General features: G+C 37.7%; 1 protein-coding gene and 1 long non-coding RNA gene across 5 annotated transcripts in view; both read left to right on the top strand.

The window, feature by feature from the left end:
* The window catches only part of sntg2 (syntrophin, gamma 2), a 126,306-nt gene that overhangs the window by 70,372 nt on the left and 36,905 nt on the right, over positions 1-19,029 (top strand). For all 4 annotated transcript variants that reach the window (XM_041971368.1, XM_041971370.1, XM_041971369.1 and 1 more), the window contains 3 exons: positions 6,556-6,685; positions 9,350-9,388; positions 11,093-11,209. In XM_041971368.1, the coding sequence (XP_041827302.1) occupies positions 6,556-6,685; positions 9,350-9,388; positions 11,093-11,209 (286 nt within the window). The remainder of the gene's footprint in view (positions 1-6,555; positions 6,686-9,349; positions 9,389-11,092; positions 11,210-19,029) is intronic.
* Positions 16,452-18,951, top strand: LOC121630858. Its single transcript, XR_006008611.1, has 3 exons — positions 16,452-16,505; positions 16,864-17,038; positions 18,884-18,951. It is a non-coding gene; the product is annotated as an uncharacterized LOC121630858 (long non-coding RNA).

Below are 19,029 nucleotides of genomic sequence, written 5' to 3'. Positions count from 1 at the left end.
CATTCACACTTGTTTGTTTGCTCTGCTTTAAACAAACCCTAGTCTGCCTCCATGGATTGGGCAGTTAGTCTGGAGAAGTGTGAATGCTCATTCGTACTCTGGTACTGACCAGAGAAGGGAACTCTGAGGATCTTGTTTCTTTTGCAGGTGAACCCTGGCGCGGTTCACTTGCAGTGTGAAAGCAAATGAACCATCCAGTGAACCAGAGAGGAAGTGATATGTAGCAACATGGTGGATAGCTCGCTGCTTCACCTGCTGCTGACACTAGACAGATTATTGTGAAAACTGCATTAAGCGTGAACACCAAAGTAAAAAACATGTTCAGGTTTGGCCTTCTAGATTATTATAATAAAGAAGAGAGTGAGGGGAAAATGGAAATGGATGGAGTAAGAAGAGTTTAAGTTAGATTCAGGATGTCTCCTGCTTCTTGTTTATCCTACCTGAGCTCATCTGGAACCCCCTTCTATTTACCTTTTTTGTCCTACCTTTGTTCTTCCCTCGGTTGCCAGAGCTCCTCTGTGCAGAATGATGTACTGAATCTTCACGAGCTGATAGGACAGTTTGTCACATGCTGAAAGCACGATTCTGTAGCGATGTGACTGAAACATTGTTTGCAGAAATGTTTTGATTCTGTGTAAAATGAAAACAAAATGCAGTATGGACTTGTTTACAGCCTGTGTTTGAATGAAAATGCTACATGTCAACATATCAAATATGTAGCTGAGAGTGAGAAGTGAGAAGTTTCCCCATTTACACTTGAGATACTTTAAAATTTCAGCTGCTCAGCACTTCACAGCCTCACAACTTGGACTTCTGGTTTTAAAATGTTAGTCTTCAGTGGTTGACAAGTCTGGATTTCAGACAGTTCAGTTCAGCAACAGATTATTGGTATTTATTTTTTTTAACCTGGAAGTCATGCTGTTATAATATATGCAGAATGTGGTTTGGCATTTGTTATCCATAACCTACGCCGACACATCCCCGTTTCATTAGTTCTGCTTTTTAACCAAGTCATCCCACACCAAATGGTCCCTCGTCTGTTTGGTCTCGAAGGCTCAGCATCTGCGGTTTCCAAAAGTAAATTAGATTTTATATCACAGAACGGTTTTTCTTTGCTTTGTAGACACGCAGCTTGTACTTCAGAAGAAAACCATGTTCACTGACAATGATTTCCAGAAGTTTTCCAAAGCCCAAGTAAAGATTTTCACTATATCTTTTAAAATATTTAGTATAGATCACCCATGTCTCAAATTCTTTTAAATTTTGTGTGTAGAAATGGTCGAATCTTCAACTGATGCATATAAGTAGTCACTGCAAAGCTTAAACAGAGCCATAAAAACTAATTATTCAATAGTGGCTGACGTGGAATTGAAAAGCTTAGCCGGTTTATTTAACTGTAAATGTTTTTATGTATTTGTTTTTTCTTTTAAAACGTCTTGTGTTCTATATTTAAACAGGTTAATTTAGTGTAATTACTATCACATTAAACAACTCAAAAACAGAAATGTAAGAAGTTGTATAAAATAGCTGTTGTACATCTGGATTATCCCGCAGTGTTGTGTGTACTCTGCAGAAAATGCTCTTATATCTGGAAGGCCACACAATGTTGTGCTCAGCCTTCTTAGGGCAACTACTGTTAAAATACCATCTCAAAGCTTTCTTCTCGTTTACTAAATGTAAATTTACTTATGTTAAAAAAGACAACAAGGCCACATAGATAGCTGGCAGCCAAGAAGCTGAGAGCTGCTCTTGTTTCTTTCTTTCGCACTCATTTTCCAGCAAGACTAAAGTGTCAGAGCTGCTTCCCAGTCTGACAGTGAGGTATTCTCAGCCTTTTGTTTGAACTGTCAAAACGGATGTATTTGAAAAGGGGGGGAAACCTTGCAAATTCACAGGGCTTTGTCTGCCACACTGTGATGGTTTCTTATCCAAAAGAAAGCAGTTTATTAGAATCAAGTTAGCTTGGGTCGATGAGGATGCAAGTCCAATTAAAAATACTGCAAATATTCTTTTAGCAGCTGCTCATAAAGTTTTAAATAATAAATTTTCTCATAATCTAATTTTGTGCTATACACAATGCCAGTGGTATTTCTTTTTGTTAGACCCCTGCTAAAAAACAAACTGACCAACTGTAAACATAACACCCGGACCAATTATCAAGTGCAAGTGCACCCCGATCCTAACAAATAAAACCTAAAAGATTATTTCTTAGCTGCCTTTGCAGTCCAGTTGTCAACAGGAGTCAGGATGTGATGTATATTCACTGGATACTTTACTACGTCCACCTTGCCAGTGCCAGGTTAAATCCCTTTTTTGCCTTCAAAACTGTCTTAATTCTTTGTGTTATATTTTCAACAAGGTGTTGGAAACATTCCTCAGAGATTTTGCTCCATATTGACATGATTGCATCACACAGTTTCTGATTTCTCAGCTGCACATCCATGCTGAGGGATGGTCATGGTCAGGGCATGTTTAAATGGTGCTCAGCTGATACTTAAGGGTCCAAAATCCCCCAAGAAGATAGCCTCAATACCAGTGCATCACCAGCCTGAACTGTTGGTACAAGACAGGATGAATCCATCCTTCCACATTGTTTGTGCCAAATTTTTACCCTACCCTTTGAATATAGCAGCTGAAATCAAGACTTCTCAGACCAGGCAATGTTTTTACATCTTCTGTTGTCCAGTTTTGGTGAGTCTGTGTGAATTGTAGCCTGGGTTTCCTCTTCTTAGCTGACAGGAGCGACACACGGTGTGGTCTTCTGCTGCTATAGCCCGTCTGCTTCAAGGTTGGACATGTGTATTCGGAGATGATATTCTGCTAAACTTGGCAGTAACTTGTGGTTTGAAATGATAAAAAGGCTAAATTAACTCAAATAACTCCGCTGCCATTTCTGCTCTGACATCAGGGGATTCTAGCCAGACAACTGCTGCAGTTCTTTTTTTTTTTTTCTCGACAATTCTCTGTAAACACGAGAGATGATTGTTTATGAAAATCCTTGTAGATCAGCAATTTCTGAAATACTCATATCACCCTGTCTGGCACCAACAACCGAGCTATGTTCAAGTTGCTTAAACAAAAATCCCCTTTCTTTCCCATTCCGATGCCCAGATTGAACTTCAGCAAGTTTTGACCACGTCTGTGTGTCTAAATGTATTTTAGAATGTAATGCAAGTTGCTGCTGTTCGACTGGCCGATTAGCTATTTGTGTTAGCAAGAAATTAAACAGGTAGACCTGATAAATTGGCGGGTGAGTGTGTATACCAAAGTTTGCAGGTCTGAAATAAGCTGTGTTGTCCAATTTGCAGCTCTGTAATGGCAGTAATCTTGTATAACTAGAGCAGAGTGAGGATTCTTTTAAAACTAGCTGCTGTGGGCTAGAAGCATGCACAATTTTCCTGCAGACATTTTATGCACATTTGGTCTGCACAGCAATGGTAGAATCATAAAACATGAAATAAACACATTGAATGGCCATTATAGAAAATTGCAGAAAATGAGAAGAATAAAGAAAATGGGATTAATTTAAAAAATGTCCAATGACTATAGCTTAAAAATAATTAGACTTAAACTCAAGCCTCCTTTTTGATCAGTGATGTAGATTCTAAGTTGAACTTGCATGTATGCATTTCTTGGTTAGAAATCAGAAGCAAATACGTTTCTCTTATTCATTATGCTGAGATCGAAATGGCCCAAAGCCTGCCCATATCGCTGCTTCACTAATCAGCAAGCCTGGCATATTTTCCCTCTCATTGCCAGTCACAGTACAGTAAAACTAATAGTTAGATTCCTCCCAGAAACATTTTTTTTTCCTTACATTCTTCATGTTTTATCCTGCATGTTGACTGGGTTGATTCGCCCATGCTCCGTCTCTGTGGATTTATTACTGACTAGTCAGCAGGCAAGGCAACAATAATTTGTGCCTTTGGGAACTGCACCAATGTACGCAAGACTTGCACACTCCCTAGATCCAATCTCTCTGTTAGATTTTTTTTTTTTTACTTTTTTTTTTGCCCTGCTCACTGAAGGTTGAAGAGCTTTTGCAGTTCCTCCAGACAGGGCGGTGTCCACCGGACATCGATCTGCCAGCTGTCCATTCCTTTGCTTAATCTCCATGTTTGGAGCTCTTCATTCACTGCAGTTTGATTCTTCTTATTTCTACCATACTGCATGGCCACAGAGGGATTTGCATGAACAAGAAATGGTTCTGATTCATTGTCTATTCTTTTTAATGTCATTTTTTTCAGTCAGAGATTCTGATGAGACATTGGTGATCATTTATGATTCTAACATATCAAAGTCAGGACAGGCTTTCTGACACTGAATTCACCCTTGTTACATAAAAAACTACATTTAAGCTCAGACAAAATCACCCCTGGAGAGTCACCGGGTCAGTACACAGGCAGCGGAACATAAGATTTTAACAAGCCTATTGCAGAGATAGTGTGGAAGTCATGCCCACCCGAGGATTTGTTAAGAATGCTGACTTTTTAACATCTAACCTCAGGAGCTGCTGTGTCTGCTAGTGAGAAAGAATTGTTGGCTTTAGATGCTCTTTTACAGTGTTTCCTGGTTCATATTAAGCATTGGATGCCTTGTACTGCTTTTGTTTATACCCCTTTACATCACATATCTTTTAAAATCTGTGCTGCAGCTCTGTTTTTATCCGTGTTTCTCCATGTTTCTATCCTTCAGATTTGTTGCAAATGCTCTACTTTGATCACACACAACTGCCTCCATGTTTACAACTATCTCTGAGGGCAAAAATGTCAGCAGTGTGAAAATGCACTGAAATTAAATGTCAGAAAGTATTGCATTTTGCTGATGAGTGTGATCCCTCTAAGATGACCTCATCAACACTCTTATCAGAGAAATTTAATTCTGTTGTCAAAGCAGTATACTTAACCCCGTGGCACTACAGAGACAGATTTAAAAGATACATATTGATATATGATGATGTATTCAACAACTTTGTAATGCTAATGATGTAATTCCTTGTGTGAATACTTTAATTTCTATGAGACATTTTGACAGAATCATGCAGTGCGCTTTTTATTCCAGCCTTTTTTTTTTTTTTTCTTGCCTAAGTCAAAAAGTACCCTGTAATTCAATTCTAAAGTTTTACATATCAGAGAATAACAAAAAAAAAAAATCTAGGATCTTGCCAGGTTGCTGTTACACATGGACAAGCATACATGTTAGACTGTAATTTTTCATTAAAAACTAATCCAAAATGAAGACGCAGTGTGTAGAAAAACCAAGTCCATCCTTTGGTTCAGCAGGTTGCAGATGCATCTTAGCAGCATGAAACTTGTGGTAACCATTTTCTGTATGTTGTGTCTGTCACATCAAGGAGGAATTTTGGTCACTTTTCTTCAGTTTATTGAGGTTTGCAAGTATTTGTTTCTGCACAGCTCTCCAAAGAGCCTACTGCGGCATTTCAAGTCAGATTGAGGTCCGGACTTTGGACCATTGTCCTGTTGTAGGACCTAATTATAGTCCAGCTTTAGCTGTCAGACAGTTGGTCTTGCATTTCATACTTTGGCAAACCTGGCTGCTGCTTACATTGGTGATTCCTGTGGAAGCTGTACAGATGTACTTGAGTCTTTTTCACACCAGATAGTCTGGTACAATTTGAGTGATTGTGGACTCTTTTCACTTGGTTTTAACATTCAACCAGCCAGAATTTGCTTTATGACTGCGCTTGATCAAATGAAAATAACCTTTTGAATAATATATTTCCCTTCTCACCTGAGGCAGCGTTGCATCAAGAATTACTGAAGAACACTAACACCGAACAAGAAAACTATTGGTAATTGCAGGGCAACTTCCATTTTTGTGACTGCTGTACCCACAGTGCCTTCCATTGAAACCTACCTTTTAGGCAGACCAGAATTTGTTTCTTTGATGCACATCAATGTTGAGCATTCGCACCTCCCCAAATGAACCAAACTTTCAGAGCAAATAAACATGAGAAGGGCTGGTGTGAATGCACCCTTAAGACTCATTTATGCTCTCTGTAGGTACACAAATAGGTTTGTATGTTTTGAACATCACTGCCCTAATACTTCTATGCATCCTTTATGTTGGCATGGATGTTGGGTAATACATCCACTAGAGGGCAGTAGAGAGTTCAGAGTTCACTTCTGAGCTTGGACTTTAGTTTCAGAAAACAGCAAACATGGCACGTTGCATGATAATGCACATTTTTTGGGAGCTAAAAAGAGGCAGCGCGGTAGATGGCTGAGGTCTGTGCGACCATTAAATAAATTACAGCTTCTGCTTCTTTGTTCCTTTTGCTAGTCACATTTAGCTATACTGCTCAACACTGTCCCTGCAGTTTCTGGTGGTACTGCTCCATTTGCTACATCAGGGGATGCATCCGATAGGGTCCTGGAAATGAACCAAAAGACGTAGGAGACAGAGAAGGCTCCAAATTAATCCAAAGCATCACTGTTTAATGCCTGTAACTGGCCAGAAGTAATGCATAGCCCTAACTCTGTTCACTGTTTACTTCTCTGTTTCTGTCTCATTTTGACCTCTATGCTTCTCCAGGTCCAACTGTTTTGAAGTCTTTGCCTTGGATAAAGCCAGCACCAATATTCTTCAATTTTGTACTGCAGCAGAAAGCACAGACTGGCTCCAAGCAATATCTACAAATATCAATGACTTGACCCAGGAGAATGTAAGTCGATCTCTACACATCAAGGCCAGGTTGTATATTCCCAAGTGTATTTACTAAAAACAAAAGAAAACCTGGGATTTAAACTTGAGAGTTTTCTTCAGTCTTTTCTATTTTATAAAGATAGTCCTGCTAAGGATTCTTTTTTTTAAAGTTTTTCTTTAACTAATAAACATTAAGATAATTCAATTGAAATAATAATATTTTGATCAATTTAAATGTGCAAGTTATTTTTGGAAAACACAAAATTTCTTGATCCATGAAGGGTACTGTAACAACATTGAAACTGGGAATTCAGCATGTTTTGCCCCATTCATCCATGTTTTTCTCTTTGCACATATTAACACGGTTTTAATAGATCCTTTATGATAAAGCACTTGTTGACTCACTGAAGCACCTCTCCCTCTCTGCTGACAAAAAGAGGCTATCTCATCTTTAATTAATGAGTGCTAAGTAGCCATTCAGCATGTGCTCTTCTCATTTCCTCCTCTTTCAGTTTGATTGTCACACTGATGATGCAAAGTGTTTTTGGGGAGAATGCCGACGTACTGTATGCCCATACATGACGATTGCACAGCTGCTTTTTTTTTCTTTTTTTAAAGTGTGATTAATTCAACCCTGCATCACCTAATTATATATGTGGATTGATTGCTAAATGGCCAATCAGGATCTAATTGTGTACTTGCTTTGGGAAACAACGGATCTTTTGTTTAAATGACCTACAACTTTTAAATAGACTAACGCTGACCTACAACTTTTAAATAGACAAACGCTGGGGCTGTTGTGATTTTTTTTTTTTTTCTTTTCATGTGGATGCTCGTCAACTGTGGCATTAGATGCTCATTTGATGTTCTTTTAGAGATTTGACAGCGGGACAGGGCAGCTTGTTTGTGTCTAATAGGTGAGCTGGAATAAGCTGGTTACGAGCACCATGCTGCGTGGGATATGCTGAAACACTAGGTGGGCTTTCACGTTAGACTGGTTTGCAGCATTTCTTTCTGATAACCTTTTAGAAAAAAAGGTGCACATTTTCAGGAGTTTATATAAGGTTTCTCCACCTTCTACTTTTTCTTTTAAGGTGGATTTAATTTGAGTTGTGTAACCATCTGCTTACATCAGCACTGTTAGATGTTGCCTCAGAAAACCTGGTTAACCAGGCTGATGCACATTGTGTGTTCTGAGTCTTAATCAGATATATTTTATATACATACTGTTATTGTATGCACGCATTTAGCCATTTCTGTGACAGATACAGTCACTGTTGTGACTGGTTGGCTCAGTTGGCAGAGCATCAGCCTCCCATGTGGGAGACCAGGGTTTGTATCCTCCATGGGACGAATATTAATACCTTCCACTTGTGTCCTTAGGCAAGAGCCTTAATGCTACTGCCTAACCATTTTAAGTTGCTTTGGATAAAAGCATCTGCATGTAATGTAACTATAGTATTTCAGTGCAATTTCTTACTCATGTTTCTCATCTAGATGGTTAAATTCAGTCTGTATGAATCCCCATACATTTGAATGTATGACACGATTTAATAAAACTGATCATCTATGCAAGTCCTATTTGCAGAAAATACACCATCTAAAGAACTAAGTTTGCTGTTTTGTTGTATAGAATTGAAGAAATTAGTTAACTTAAACTAATGCATGAAATAGACATAAACATGTGTGGAAATAAATGTTAAAGATTAATGTGTAGTGATATACGTGTTTTGATTAGGCCTGTTAAAATTGTGATTTGATTCTATAATTACAGTATTTTGAAATGACCACAATCATTTTTTAACTATACTCTTCAACTGTGTGAAAACAGCTGTGATGAGAACAAGTGGGAACATTTGGATGTTTATGGTTGGATAATGGCTAATTTGCATATTCAAACATCTTAAAAATGTCAGTCTTTCTGTAAGTAATCAACTGAGTGAGTTTCATGTTTCTTTAAAATAAGTTATTTTTTGTATTAATGTGCATCATCTTATTCTTATCAATTGTTGGATTTTCTCTTTATTAAAATTATTAAAAATGTATTGTTCTATCTATTGAAACTAAAATAAATATAAAAAACCCTCAATACAATAAAGAAAATTTTACATTTTATTCATTTATATTTTATAATATATTATAATAAACAAATGCAATTTTAATATTAACTTGTACAATTATATAATAAATATAATACATTGTAAACATTTTTATATTTTGATTTATTACCAGATTAAAAAAAAAAAGAAGAAAACTAATCAAAATCTCTTCTGTACAAGATGTCAGAACACCAGAACTTTTCAACCTGGAGTCATCCAGTGTTCACATTGATCTCTTGTATGATTATATTCTATTTATTGTATATTTTGATACCTACAGCATAAAATATACATTTAAACATTTCCTTAGTTTAACTGAAAAGGATCAACAAAGAAGTCGAGTGACAGCAACAGGTTTTCTCTTCTTGGTTCTTGGAAACATTTTACCTCTCACACAAAAGGCTTCAGAGAAAGAGGTCCAAAAAATCTACACCAACATCAAAAAAGGAGGTTTGACTGATATACATTAGTTAAAAAATAGAGCTAGAAAATTCTGTCAGTATCTTAGTGCTCAGAATATCTTTACATAGGAAACTTTAACAGATTTTCTCTGTATCTAACTGTTTTTTTTGTTTCTTTTATAGATAAAGATCATCAACAAATACTGCTCTTCGGATGATCAGGTACCAACACTGGCTTATGTTGATGTAATATCCTAGCCTGTCTTTTTGAAGAGAATAGTCCCTTAAAATCACATGATAGACTACTACATAAGAGTAAAAAAAAAAAAAAAAAGAAAAGAAAGAAATTGGAGACCTAAAAAGCCTGTAAGTGTTGACAATTTAAGAAACCAAAGTGACATAACAGTTAACAGTATACCAGGTTTATATTTCAAGTATAAAAGAAAAGAAAACTCAAGTCGCTGCCCAAGCCAAAATACAGAGACAGCACCAGCAGCTCCTGGTGTGTCTGACGGGAAAATATTGTGTTGGAGTGAGTAACCTGGCCCAGTTTTCTAAAACCTTGAAGCCTCGCAAAACAACAGGGCAAAGCTACAAGTTAAATTGGATACAGAACACATAAAACAAACAGAAACACCAGCAGGCAGACACAGAAGTGTAAAGCTAAAGTAGCCATCAGTTGCAGAGCAGACAAAGATATTTGTCCACTAATATGTGATATAAGAGTCGAGCTGCTCAGATTTAACTGCTGACAGGTTGGCTGCAATTTTAAAGCAGTTAAGGATAACTGCTGGATCTTGATTGGAACAGTTTAACAAGCACAAGACCAATCAGACAAGCAAGGATCAGGGAGGCACAGTGCAAGGCAGGTGCAGGTACCAATCCTGCTCAGAAGCAGGAACATGCAATTTCCTTAGCGGAGCCATGAGGAGAGCAGAAAGGTTGGCCGTGCAAAGCCAGTGTAGGCTGCACCAGTGATGGTAGGGAAGAGACGATGTGTGAAACTGAGGGTTAAGATTTAATATTATTAATATTATTATTATTATTATTGGACTTATTTAATGCTTTCAATCACTTCACAGTGATTCCATTATTTTATTTTATTTTATTTTGCTTATCACTAAGTACAAGGTAAGAAGCACAAACGTGTAAAAACAAAAAGAAATGATACATATTCGACTCACTGGACAAAATGTAAGAGCTGTTTTAGAAAGGCAACCAATTTATATCTTATATCCTGATTGTCCAGCCTCTTCTCAGTCATACTTGGTGAAGCTTCATGTGTAGCCACAGCTGATCTGGGCAGATATACAGAAACATGGCAGCCAATCCACACTATCAGCTTCTACGACCATCACCAAACATTAAGACTCATTAATAAACCAGCAGTGTGAGGAGGGTGAAGGACCCAAGCATGCAACAAGAGGTTGACTGGGGGAGCAGGATTCAAATGACCAACTTCGTTTATCTGACGACTTGCTCTTCCACCCCAGCCACTCCTGTGTTACTTAAACACCCCATTAATGTTTATATAAGAATCAGACATGAAAACGAGGTCACGTTGAACTCTATCATTGGAACAGGAGCCTCCTTTTGGATGTTCTTGCATGCTTTCTCACAATGGTGTCTCCAAGCTACTGCAGCCCAGGCAGATACAACGTCAAAGGATTTAGGAGTGAAGCTGATGAAAAGGTAAAGCTCAGATGTTTCTCCGCTCAGACGAGAGCAGAGTATCAGCCCATGTCAATCTGGTATAGATCAAAGGTAAATAGTTGCATAGGAGTGGATATGGGTCTGTACTGCTTCAATTTTTAATTTATTTACTCTGGCAGTGCTCTGGTCTGCTGACTGAGGAAAAACAGATGCTATCGTTTTTCCATGTATTCTTAATCAAACACTGAATTTGTGTAAATGTCATCTCTGCAGATCGTTCACGTGGGCTGGGCATGTGAGAGTCCCGAGGGCGGCGCAGCCGGTCTATCTTCAGCATTCAAGTTTCTGGCACTGAGAGGACCTTATTTTTATATCTTCAAAAGTCCCCCGGTAATTAGTCTTTCTTTACGTTCCTGATCAATATGCTTTTCATTAGTTATCTTTATATTTTAACAGAAAAAAAGGATTACATTTTATTCAAGAGAAGCTTACATAAAATTGTTTTTTGTTTAAAACATAAATCTTACTTACCCTCACAGTTCACACACACAAATCTGGTCCAGATGATTAATTGATACTCTTTACTCCATTTTAGCCTGAGAATTGTTTTGGGTCTTTTTAGATTTGTTCTTGTATGTAAGAAATTTGGTACATTTATCCTTCAAGTGTGGGAAAAGTATATGTTTCAGTTAAAGCTAAATAATGGATGAAATGATGCAGTAAGTTCTTAATAAATTTATGTTTGTTGGGATTTGGGCTGAATGAAGTTGCAGTAAAACAAGCTGTGCTGACTACCATGTAGTTATTTTATTTTAAAATTATAACTCAACATTTATCTTTAAGCACGCCTGTTTGCTCTGCTAGTTTAGTACATTAACAAAATAATGATTGAACCTGTCAACCACCTTAAGACCTTATTTTCATCTGTACTAAGATCAGGATAACTAGCTGCTGAGCCATTTCTAATTATTCAATTTAATATATTCCATGTTTTCTTGATATTTTTTTATAATACTTTATCATGATAATCCTTTTTGCAATTTCTCATAATACTCATTAATTTTTTTTATGACTTTTATATCCAATGACTGCCTCCACTGTTCTATATTCAAAATATTTTCTGGAGTCTGAAGTTTTCCCTTGTATTATTTCTTGTATTAATAGTAATAGTGATTTAAATCTTTTTAGAAAAGAATCAAAAGCTATGTCAATATCCTCAGCTTCATTAACAATTTTTCAGTTGTGTTAATAATTCCCCTCTAAATGCATTCAAGGATTCCTCTGCCCTCACTGTTGAATCTGATTTCATCATCCTTCTGTAGTCACAGTCGAACAATACAATAACAGGGAGATGGTCACTAATATCCTTCAGTAGCCCACTTACTAGGTCTGTCTCCATATTGTTAGTGTCACACTAATAATATTTTTACCATGTGGTGTTCTGCTCGGCTTTCTAATGAGTGGATAGAGGCTCGTACTGTACTTGGATGCAATAAACCTGTCATTGCTTGCTTGTTGGGATTCAACAAGTCTGTTTAAATCTCCTCAGATGAAGGTAAGCTTCTAAAGAGAATTTCCAAATGCTTCTTCCATGATATTTTTAAGTGTCAATCTTAGAACTTGGTGTCCTAAATACACAGCTATCTATCTCCTATTTGCCACATAGATTTCTATAGTAATACACTCAGTTACATCAATAGTTGTTTCTATATTTTCATATATTTCAATTTTTTTTTATCTATGTACAAAACTGTTCTGCTGTTGAAGTGAACAATTGACAAACATTATTAGACTCAAACCTTGAATTACACTGTTCATCTGTATAGTATTAACAATTAGAGTTAAGGTTATTGAAGAAATTATTATTAGGACATATATCCTGTTCAGTTAAATTACTTAAAAGTTCCACACAGCTTGTGTTTAAGCATTATCTCGCTGTGTTACTCTTCTTAGGAGTACTTGTCCAACTCTTCCTCATTTCTAATGACAAGCACTTTAGATTCCTCTGGTGCACCATTAAGATACATGAAGACTTTACAGCTGGAGGTCCATGTAGGATGCTCATTCAAATTGACCTGTTTCCTTCAGCTTTTTTGCCTGTCTCAGCAGTGCCATCTTTCGGTTTAAGTTTGTAAACTTTATAATTATTGGTGGTTTCTCATTGTTTTTTCTTTGCGAAAGAGTGTGATAGTTCTCAATGTTGCCTGAATCTATCTCTGTTCCTTTTGATTGAAGAAAACTTGTGACCTGTTGTTCCACTGATCATCTGACTGTTCATCCATCTCATTGGTTTCAGAATCATTACTTCTTACTTAGGTTAGCTTCTTGGCTATTCGGTAAAACAGAGACAGGCTGTTGTCTTTCTTTTGTTTTAGTTGCCTATCTTTTTATGCTTACGACGGTGTGTTAATTTATAATGGTTTTAAGTTGTATGCAGTTTAACTAGAAACTGTTTTGTAGTTGCATTTCAGCAGGAATCAATAAACACTCTAAAGCCAGTCAGATGTGATTACTAATCCAGGCCATGCTCATTTTTTCCTGACACTAATGGTCAGCTTTGTTTTTTGTTCATCATGATGTATTTTCTACTGGTATTGGTGTTTACTGAAAGACACTGACATGACCCTGGACTGTATATGATTGAGTTTAAAACAGTTTATTTCTTCTCTACTTGTATCTCATAGCTGTTTAAACATGTATTCCAATCTCAAACAATCACAGCCTCAATCATCTATCCATCCAGTTTCTTATGTTATCTGAGGTCGAGTTGCAGGGGCATCAGAACATAGATCAATCAGTAAATTGAGAGCTTTGCTTCTTTTGGCTCAGCTTCTTTTTTTTACCACAACAGATCGTTGCGGAGCCCACATCACTGCTTGAACACCCTTATGCTTGAACGTGATGCTTGTTATGGACAATCTGTGACAAGCACAGTGTCCAGTAATAAATCACCTCTCAGGTTCAGATCAGGGGGGCTGTTCCTCTCAGTTTCACCCTCCATACCTCACTGTCATTGTCTGTAAGTATTGAGCAGAACAATGAGGACCCAAGTGGGAGTTTCCTCAAGCATCCCTAAAGGGACTCCAAAAATGGTCAGTAAACATTAAGCACACAGGCACAGCCAGGACCTGTCCCCCCACCCGAAGGCTAAGGGCAGATAACCTCTCCTGGGCCCCAACGTAAAGGCCTCGAGATGACCGGACAATAAGAGTCCAAGCCATGCGTTGAGCCAAGCCTGACTACAACCATTTCAGGTTCCTTACCCAGAAAAAGATTATGTTCCACATACTGTTCCTTTTGCCAGCTTCTGTACCCAAGTATCAGACTATCAAACTTCCTGTCTTTAGCCCCAATCAAAATGAGCTTAACAAAGATTTAGAATCTAGTTGTTGGATTAATTACATTGTAGAGTTTAAAAAAAAGGGTTATTTGCCAAGTCACAGAGGTTTTGACCTTTCTGTTCCAGCTCCCTTGGTCCACACAAGATACTGAGCTCTAAATCGTCACACATTCCCTGGCAACTGTTTCATTTGTCACCCACGCATACCGAAACACTGCACAAAGGTATATCACTCACAGAGAGGAGAAATTTAGGGATTTCTTGACAGATAATGCTACTGAATGAGATTTTACTTCTGTTCTAGAGCCCTCATTCACTGAAAGATAATGATAATTGATTCCATTCAGATGAATGCACAGATGTTTTTTGTTTTTAATGCGTGGCTTGTGTTGGACTGAGTTCCATCTACTGACATTCAGAACTGTTTTCCCGCTGTGACGTTGGCTGTTGTGCACTGTTGTGCCAGATGAAGATTCACACTAGTTGTTGCCCTCAAGCATATTTTCATCACAAAAGATGCAGCACATATAAAATACATTTGCTTTGTTCCAAAATATCTACCATGGATGAATGACTTTTAAATAGCAGTGCCAGAATTGATGATTCCTGTTGTCTCTTTTCAGCCGATTATAGAACTGTCTAAATCTCTTCAGCCACCTCACATTTTTACATATTTTGCCTTTAAGAGGCCAGACTTTCTTCTAGTGGTTTATAGGTCTTAAACACATGTACTTCAAGGGGTGAAGTGGTGTTGTCTACATATAAAAGATAACATGGCAAATAACCTATTTTAAATAGTATTTTTAAACTTTTTATTACTAGCAGCCTGTCACAAAGACATCATTCATTCCCATTTCTTTAGTTGCATCAGTGAAAAATGCCAAGGACAAAACAGTTTGGCAGACAAAATAATAGCATTTTTTCACCAACAAAGTGATTTTCAAAGTGGAAAAAACTTGACACATCTTGTAGTGTAGTGTGTAGTATTGGAGGAAACTGGACAAGAGGAAGGCAAAAGAAATGTCAGGCCTATAAAACTATCTCCAGCAGACGATCAGCATCAAAAAGTGATGTCCTTAAGAAATGGGGACAAGCAAATCTTACAAAGACCTGACACAGGACCTGAGTGATGTATCTGGACCTTTATATTATCTATCTACTGTTGGCCAAAGCCCAATTATCAAAGGAATGTAGGCTCTTCTTTACAGATAAAGGAACAAAAGGCAGTCAATATCCACACTGTAACAAATTGCTGTAAAAATACTGGATATTTTTAACAGTAGTATACTGTTCTCCATTAATACAGTTGAATACTGTAATTTCTGACGTCTTTAAGAGACAAAATATTAATGGCAAGCTTCTGGAAACTATTACAGTACAGAGCAGTATTTTTATTTTTTTTTTACAGCAAGCCACCATAATCCTACAGTATAATATAGTATTTCTTTTCTTTTTCGGTTGAGACATGTTCTTTGGTCCGTTCAGTTAGACATCTGAACAAAATTAGAAAATTAAGTGAATTTAAAATAGGTCTACACATCAGTGTGTTTATTCAAGATTGAGGAAACACTAACAAGAAGAGAGGAATTACGTTTCATCCGGATTGTTAAACTGAGAGCACCAAGCTGGACGGAACACTTCACGTGACACGCTTTCCCTCTTCTCATCAAGTGAGCAGCGTTCCGTCATCAACCCTCCTCCCAAGGCTTTGTTAAAAAGGTAAATATCATCTTGCTAAAGTGAGAATACGATATTATGTGATTTTTTTGTTGGATTAGCATTTACCTGTTGTAAGCTAGCATGCTATTCACTCTTTTAGCAACTGCGGATAAAAGTTAAACTTTCTGTTGAAGCACGTTGCTAGCTTGAGCTGGTCGGTCATTCTTTGTGATTGCTACAAGGTTCAATTTTACAATTTGTTGCGGTATTCTACATGTAAAACGATTTAAAGGAGTTTATAGGGAGACACCGTTATAAAGGTTGATGCAAAAAGCTTAAGGCAGCTTCAAAGTGGACTTAGTGTAATATAGCTAACGGTTAACAAGTTGTTGGGGAATGACTTTTTTCTTGAAAGAGCATTTTAAATATTAAGTGTAAGTGAAATAATTTTTTTGTGAAGGTCTGTAGGGTAAACGATAACATGATAACTTGTAATATATGTGGTAAGGCCTGCAGGAACACATTTGCTCATGTCAGGCACATGCGGACTCATAGTTGTCTACCATGACTGTACATGGAATTCCATTCTTAATTTGAATACTGTTCATGTTTTACAGATGTCTGCCACTGCAGCTGATGTAGTGTGAACCCTGACCCTCCCAACCACTCCACGACTGATTCTACTGGGTAAGTATCATAACAGCATTACATGGAATATAGAACAAATTGAGTCTGAGTGTAACGGTGTAACTTTTTATGTTCTGTCTTTAATGTGTTATCCTGCAAAATACACAGACATTGCAATGAATATACTGAACACATTTATGTCCTAATTTCCTCTTAGCACCACAGTTCAATCGCGTTGCTGGGATTATTGACCTAAAACACTAGTGAAACAACAAAAAATAACTCCAAGTTGGACAAAATAGACAAAATAGTAATGTTAAAAGTAAAAAACTATATATATTATGTTACTTTTTCTTTAAACTTCTTGTCCAGGGCTCTTACACCCATATTTCTTTTCCATGATTGTTGTCTGCATCAGTTGCTGGTGATGGAGTCACATTGGGCCACTGGATGATCAGCATTGAAAGCCAGGTCATCTGTGAAGGCACCCAAAAAACCTTCATCTCAGGGCTTGCTGCAGTTTTCGCAACATTCTACGTGTTCAACCTGGAATACCAAGAAGAAGCTGCAAGGACCCTGGAGTTTGTGCAAAGGTAAATTTTGTGTCAGAAATATTGTTTGAATGTGTTACCCCTCTTCCCAGCTCTTGTTTAGGAATATTGAATTGTTATTTAATATAAGCCATGCTTATATATTCATTTTACAATTACAACATTTCTAAAGAAATTTTGAATGCTGCTAATGCAGCCACCCACGCCCGAGAGCGGCAGCCATGTTGGAGCACCTACATTAATGAGTGTGAGGGAAGGGCAGCTGAAAAAAACATTTACTTGTAAAAGACACCTGCAATAAGACTGCTGGAGCGTGTGTGTGTCAGAGAGGGATCATAAGAGAGACACACTGAGTCAGACAGAGAGACACACACAGAGTTAGACAGAAACATGCACACTGAGTCAGACAGATACACACCGAGTTAGACAGAAACACACTGAGTTAGACAGAAACACACTGAGTCAGACAGACACACACCGAGTTAGACAGAAACACACTGAGTCAGACAGACACACACTGAGTCAGACAGACACACACCGAGTTAGACAGAAACACACTGAGTTAGACAGAAACACACTGAGTTAGACAGAAACACACTGAATTAGACAGAAACACACTGAGTTAGACAGAAACACACTGAGTCAGACAGAAACACACTGTGTCAGACAGAAACACACTGTGTCAGACAAAAACACACTGAGTTAGACAGACACACACTGAGTTAGACAGACACACACTGAGTTAGACAGAAACACACTGAGTCAGACAGACACACACTGTGTCAGACAGAAACACACTGAGTTAGACAGAAACACACTGAGTTAGACAGAAACACACTGAGTTAGACAGACACACACTGTGTCAGACAGAAACACACTGTCAGACAGAAACACACTGAGTTAGACAGACACACACTGAGACAGAAACACACTGAGTTAGACAGACACACACTGAGTTAGACAGACACACACTGAGTTAGACAGACACACACTGAGTTAGACAGACACACACTGTGTCAGACAGAAAGACACTGTCAGACAGAAACACACTGAGTTAGACAGACACACACTGAGTTAGACAGACACACACTGAGTTAGACAGAAACACACTGTCAGACAGAAACACACTGAGTTAGACAGACACACACTGAGTTAGACAGAAACACACTGTCAGACAGAAACACACTGAGTTAGACAGACACACACTGAGTTAGACAGACACACACTGAGTTAGACAGAAACACACTGAGTTAGACAGAAACACACTGAGTTAGACAGACACACACTGTGTCAGACAGACACACACTGAGTTAAACAGACACACACAGAGTCAGACAGGGAGAGAGACAAATCGGAAGCTAACTGAGACAACTGTAAAGTTCCAAAAGGAAGTCAAACCATAGCCTGCTTCCTTTTGGAACCCATCTTAAGGATGGGGCTGGTCAGACTGACCATGTCAGTCTGTGTGATGCTCTTATTGAGCAATGTGTCCTTCTCTAACAGCCTTTCTTAAGTTGACCTGAAATACAGTCTTCAAAAAGTAGATACATTTTGAACTTTGAAGAACTAAATTCTTGGAAACCACTGCCAACAAATTTCCCAAATATGACATGTTTCCTAATGCCTCAAATTAGTTAAATAAATTCTGTTTTAATTGTAGCAGCTGATCTATTGTAATCCTCAATCATGAATGTTTTCTTATTTCTCACTGATAGTTTTTAAAAAAAAATCAAATTTTCATCCTCTCATCATTTTGAGTCACTGAGGTGATTATCATATAAATGCATCTTAATTCTTTTTTCAGTTAATGTGAAAGGGTTCCATATGAAATTATTTTTAGTTACCACACCTAATATCTTATATAATTTCTCTATTATTTCATTTTAGGCGCCTCATTGGGATCAATCCCGAAAGGGGAGGAAAGACCAGCCAGGGAAAAGTGGTGTCAAAGAGGATGGGGAAGCTGGTCCACAAAAAGGCAACAACGGTGAATCCCCATGTGGCCACTCTCCTAAAAAATTTGATGGACTTTG

Source organism: Melanotaenia boesemani, chromosome 20 (assembly GCF_017639745.1).
Source record: "Melanotaenia boesemani isolate fMelBoe1 chromosome 20, fMelBoe1.pri, whole genome shotgun sequence".
Lineage (NCBI taxonomy): Eukaryota > Metazoa > Chordata > Actinopteri > Atheriniformes > Melanotaeniidae > Melanotaenia > Melanotaenia boesemani.
This window is presented reverse-complemented; position numbering and strand designations above follow the sequence as displayed.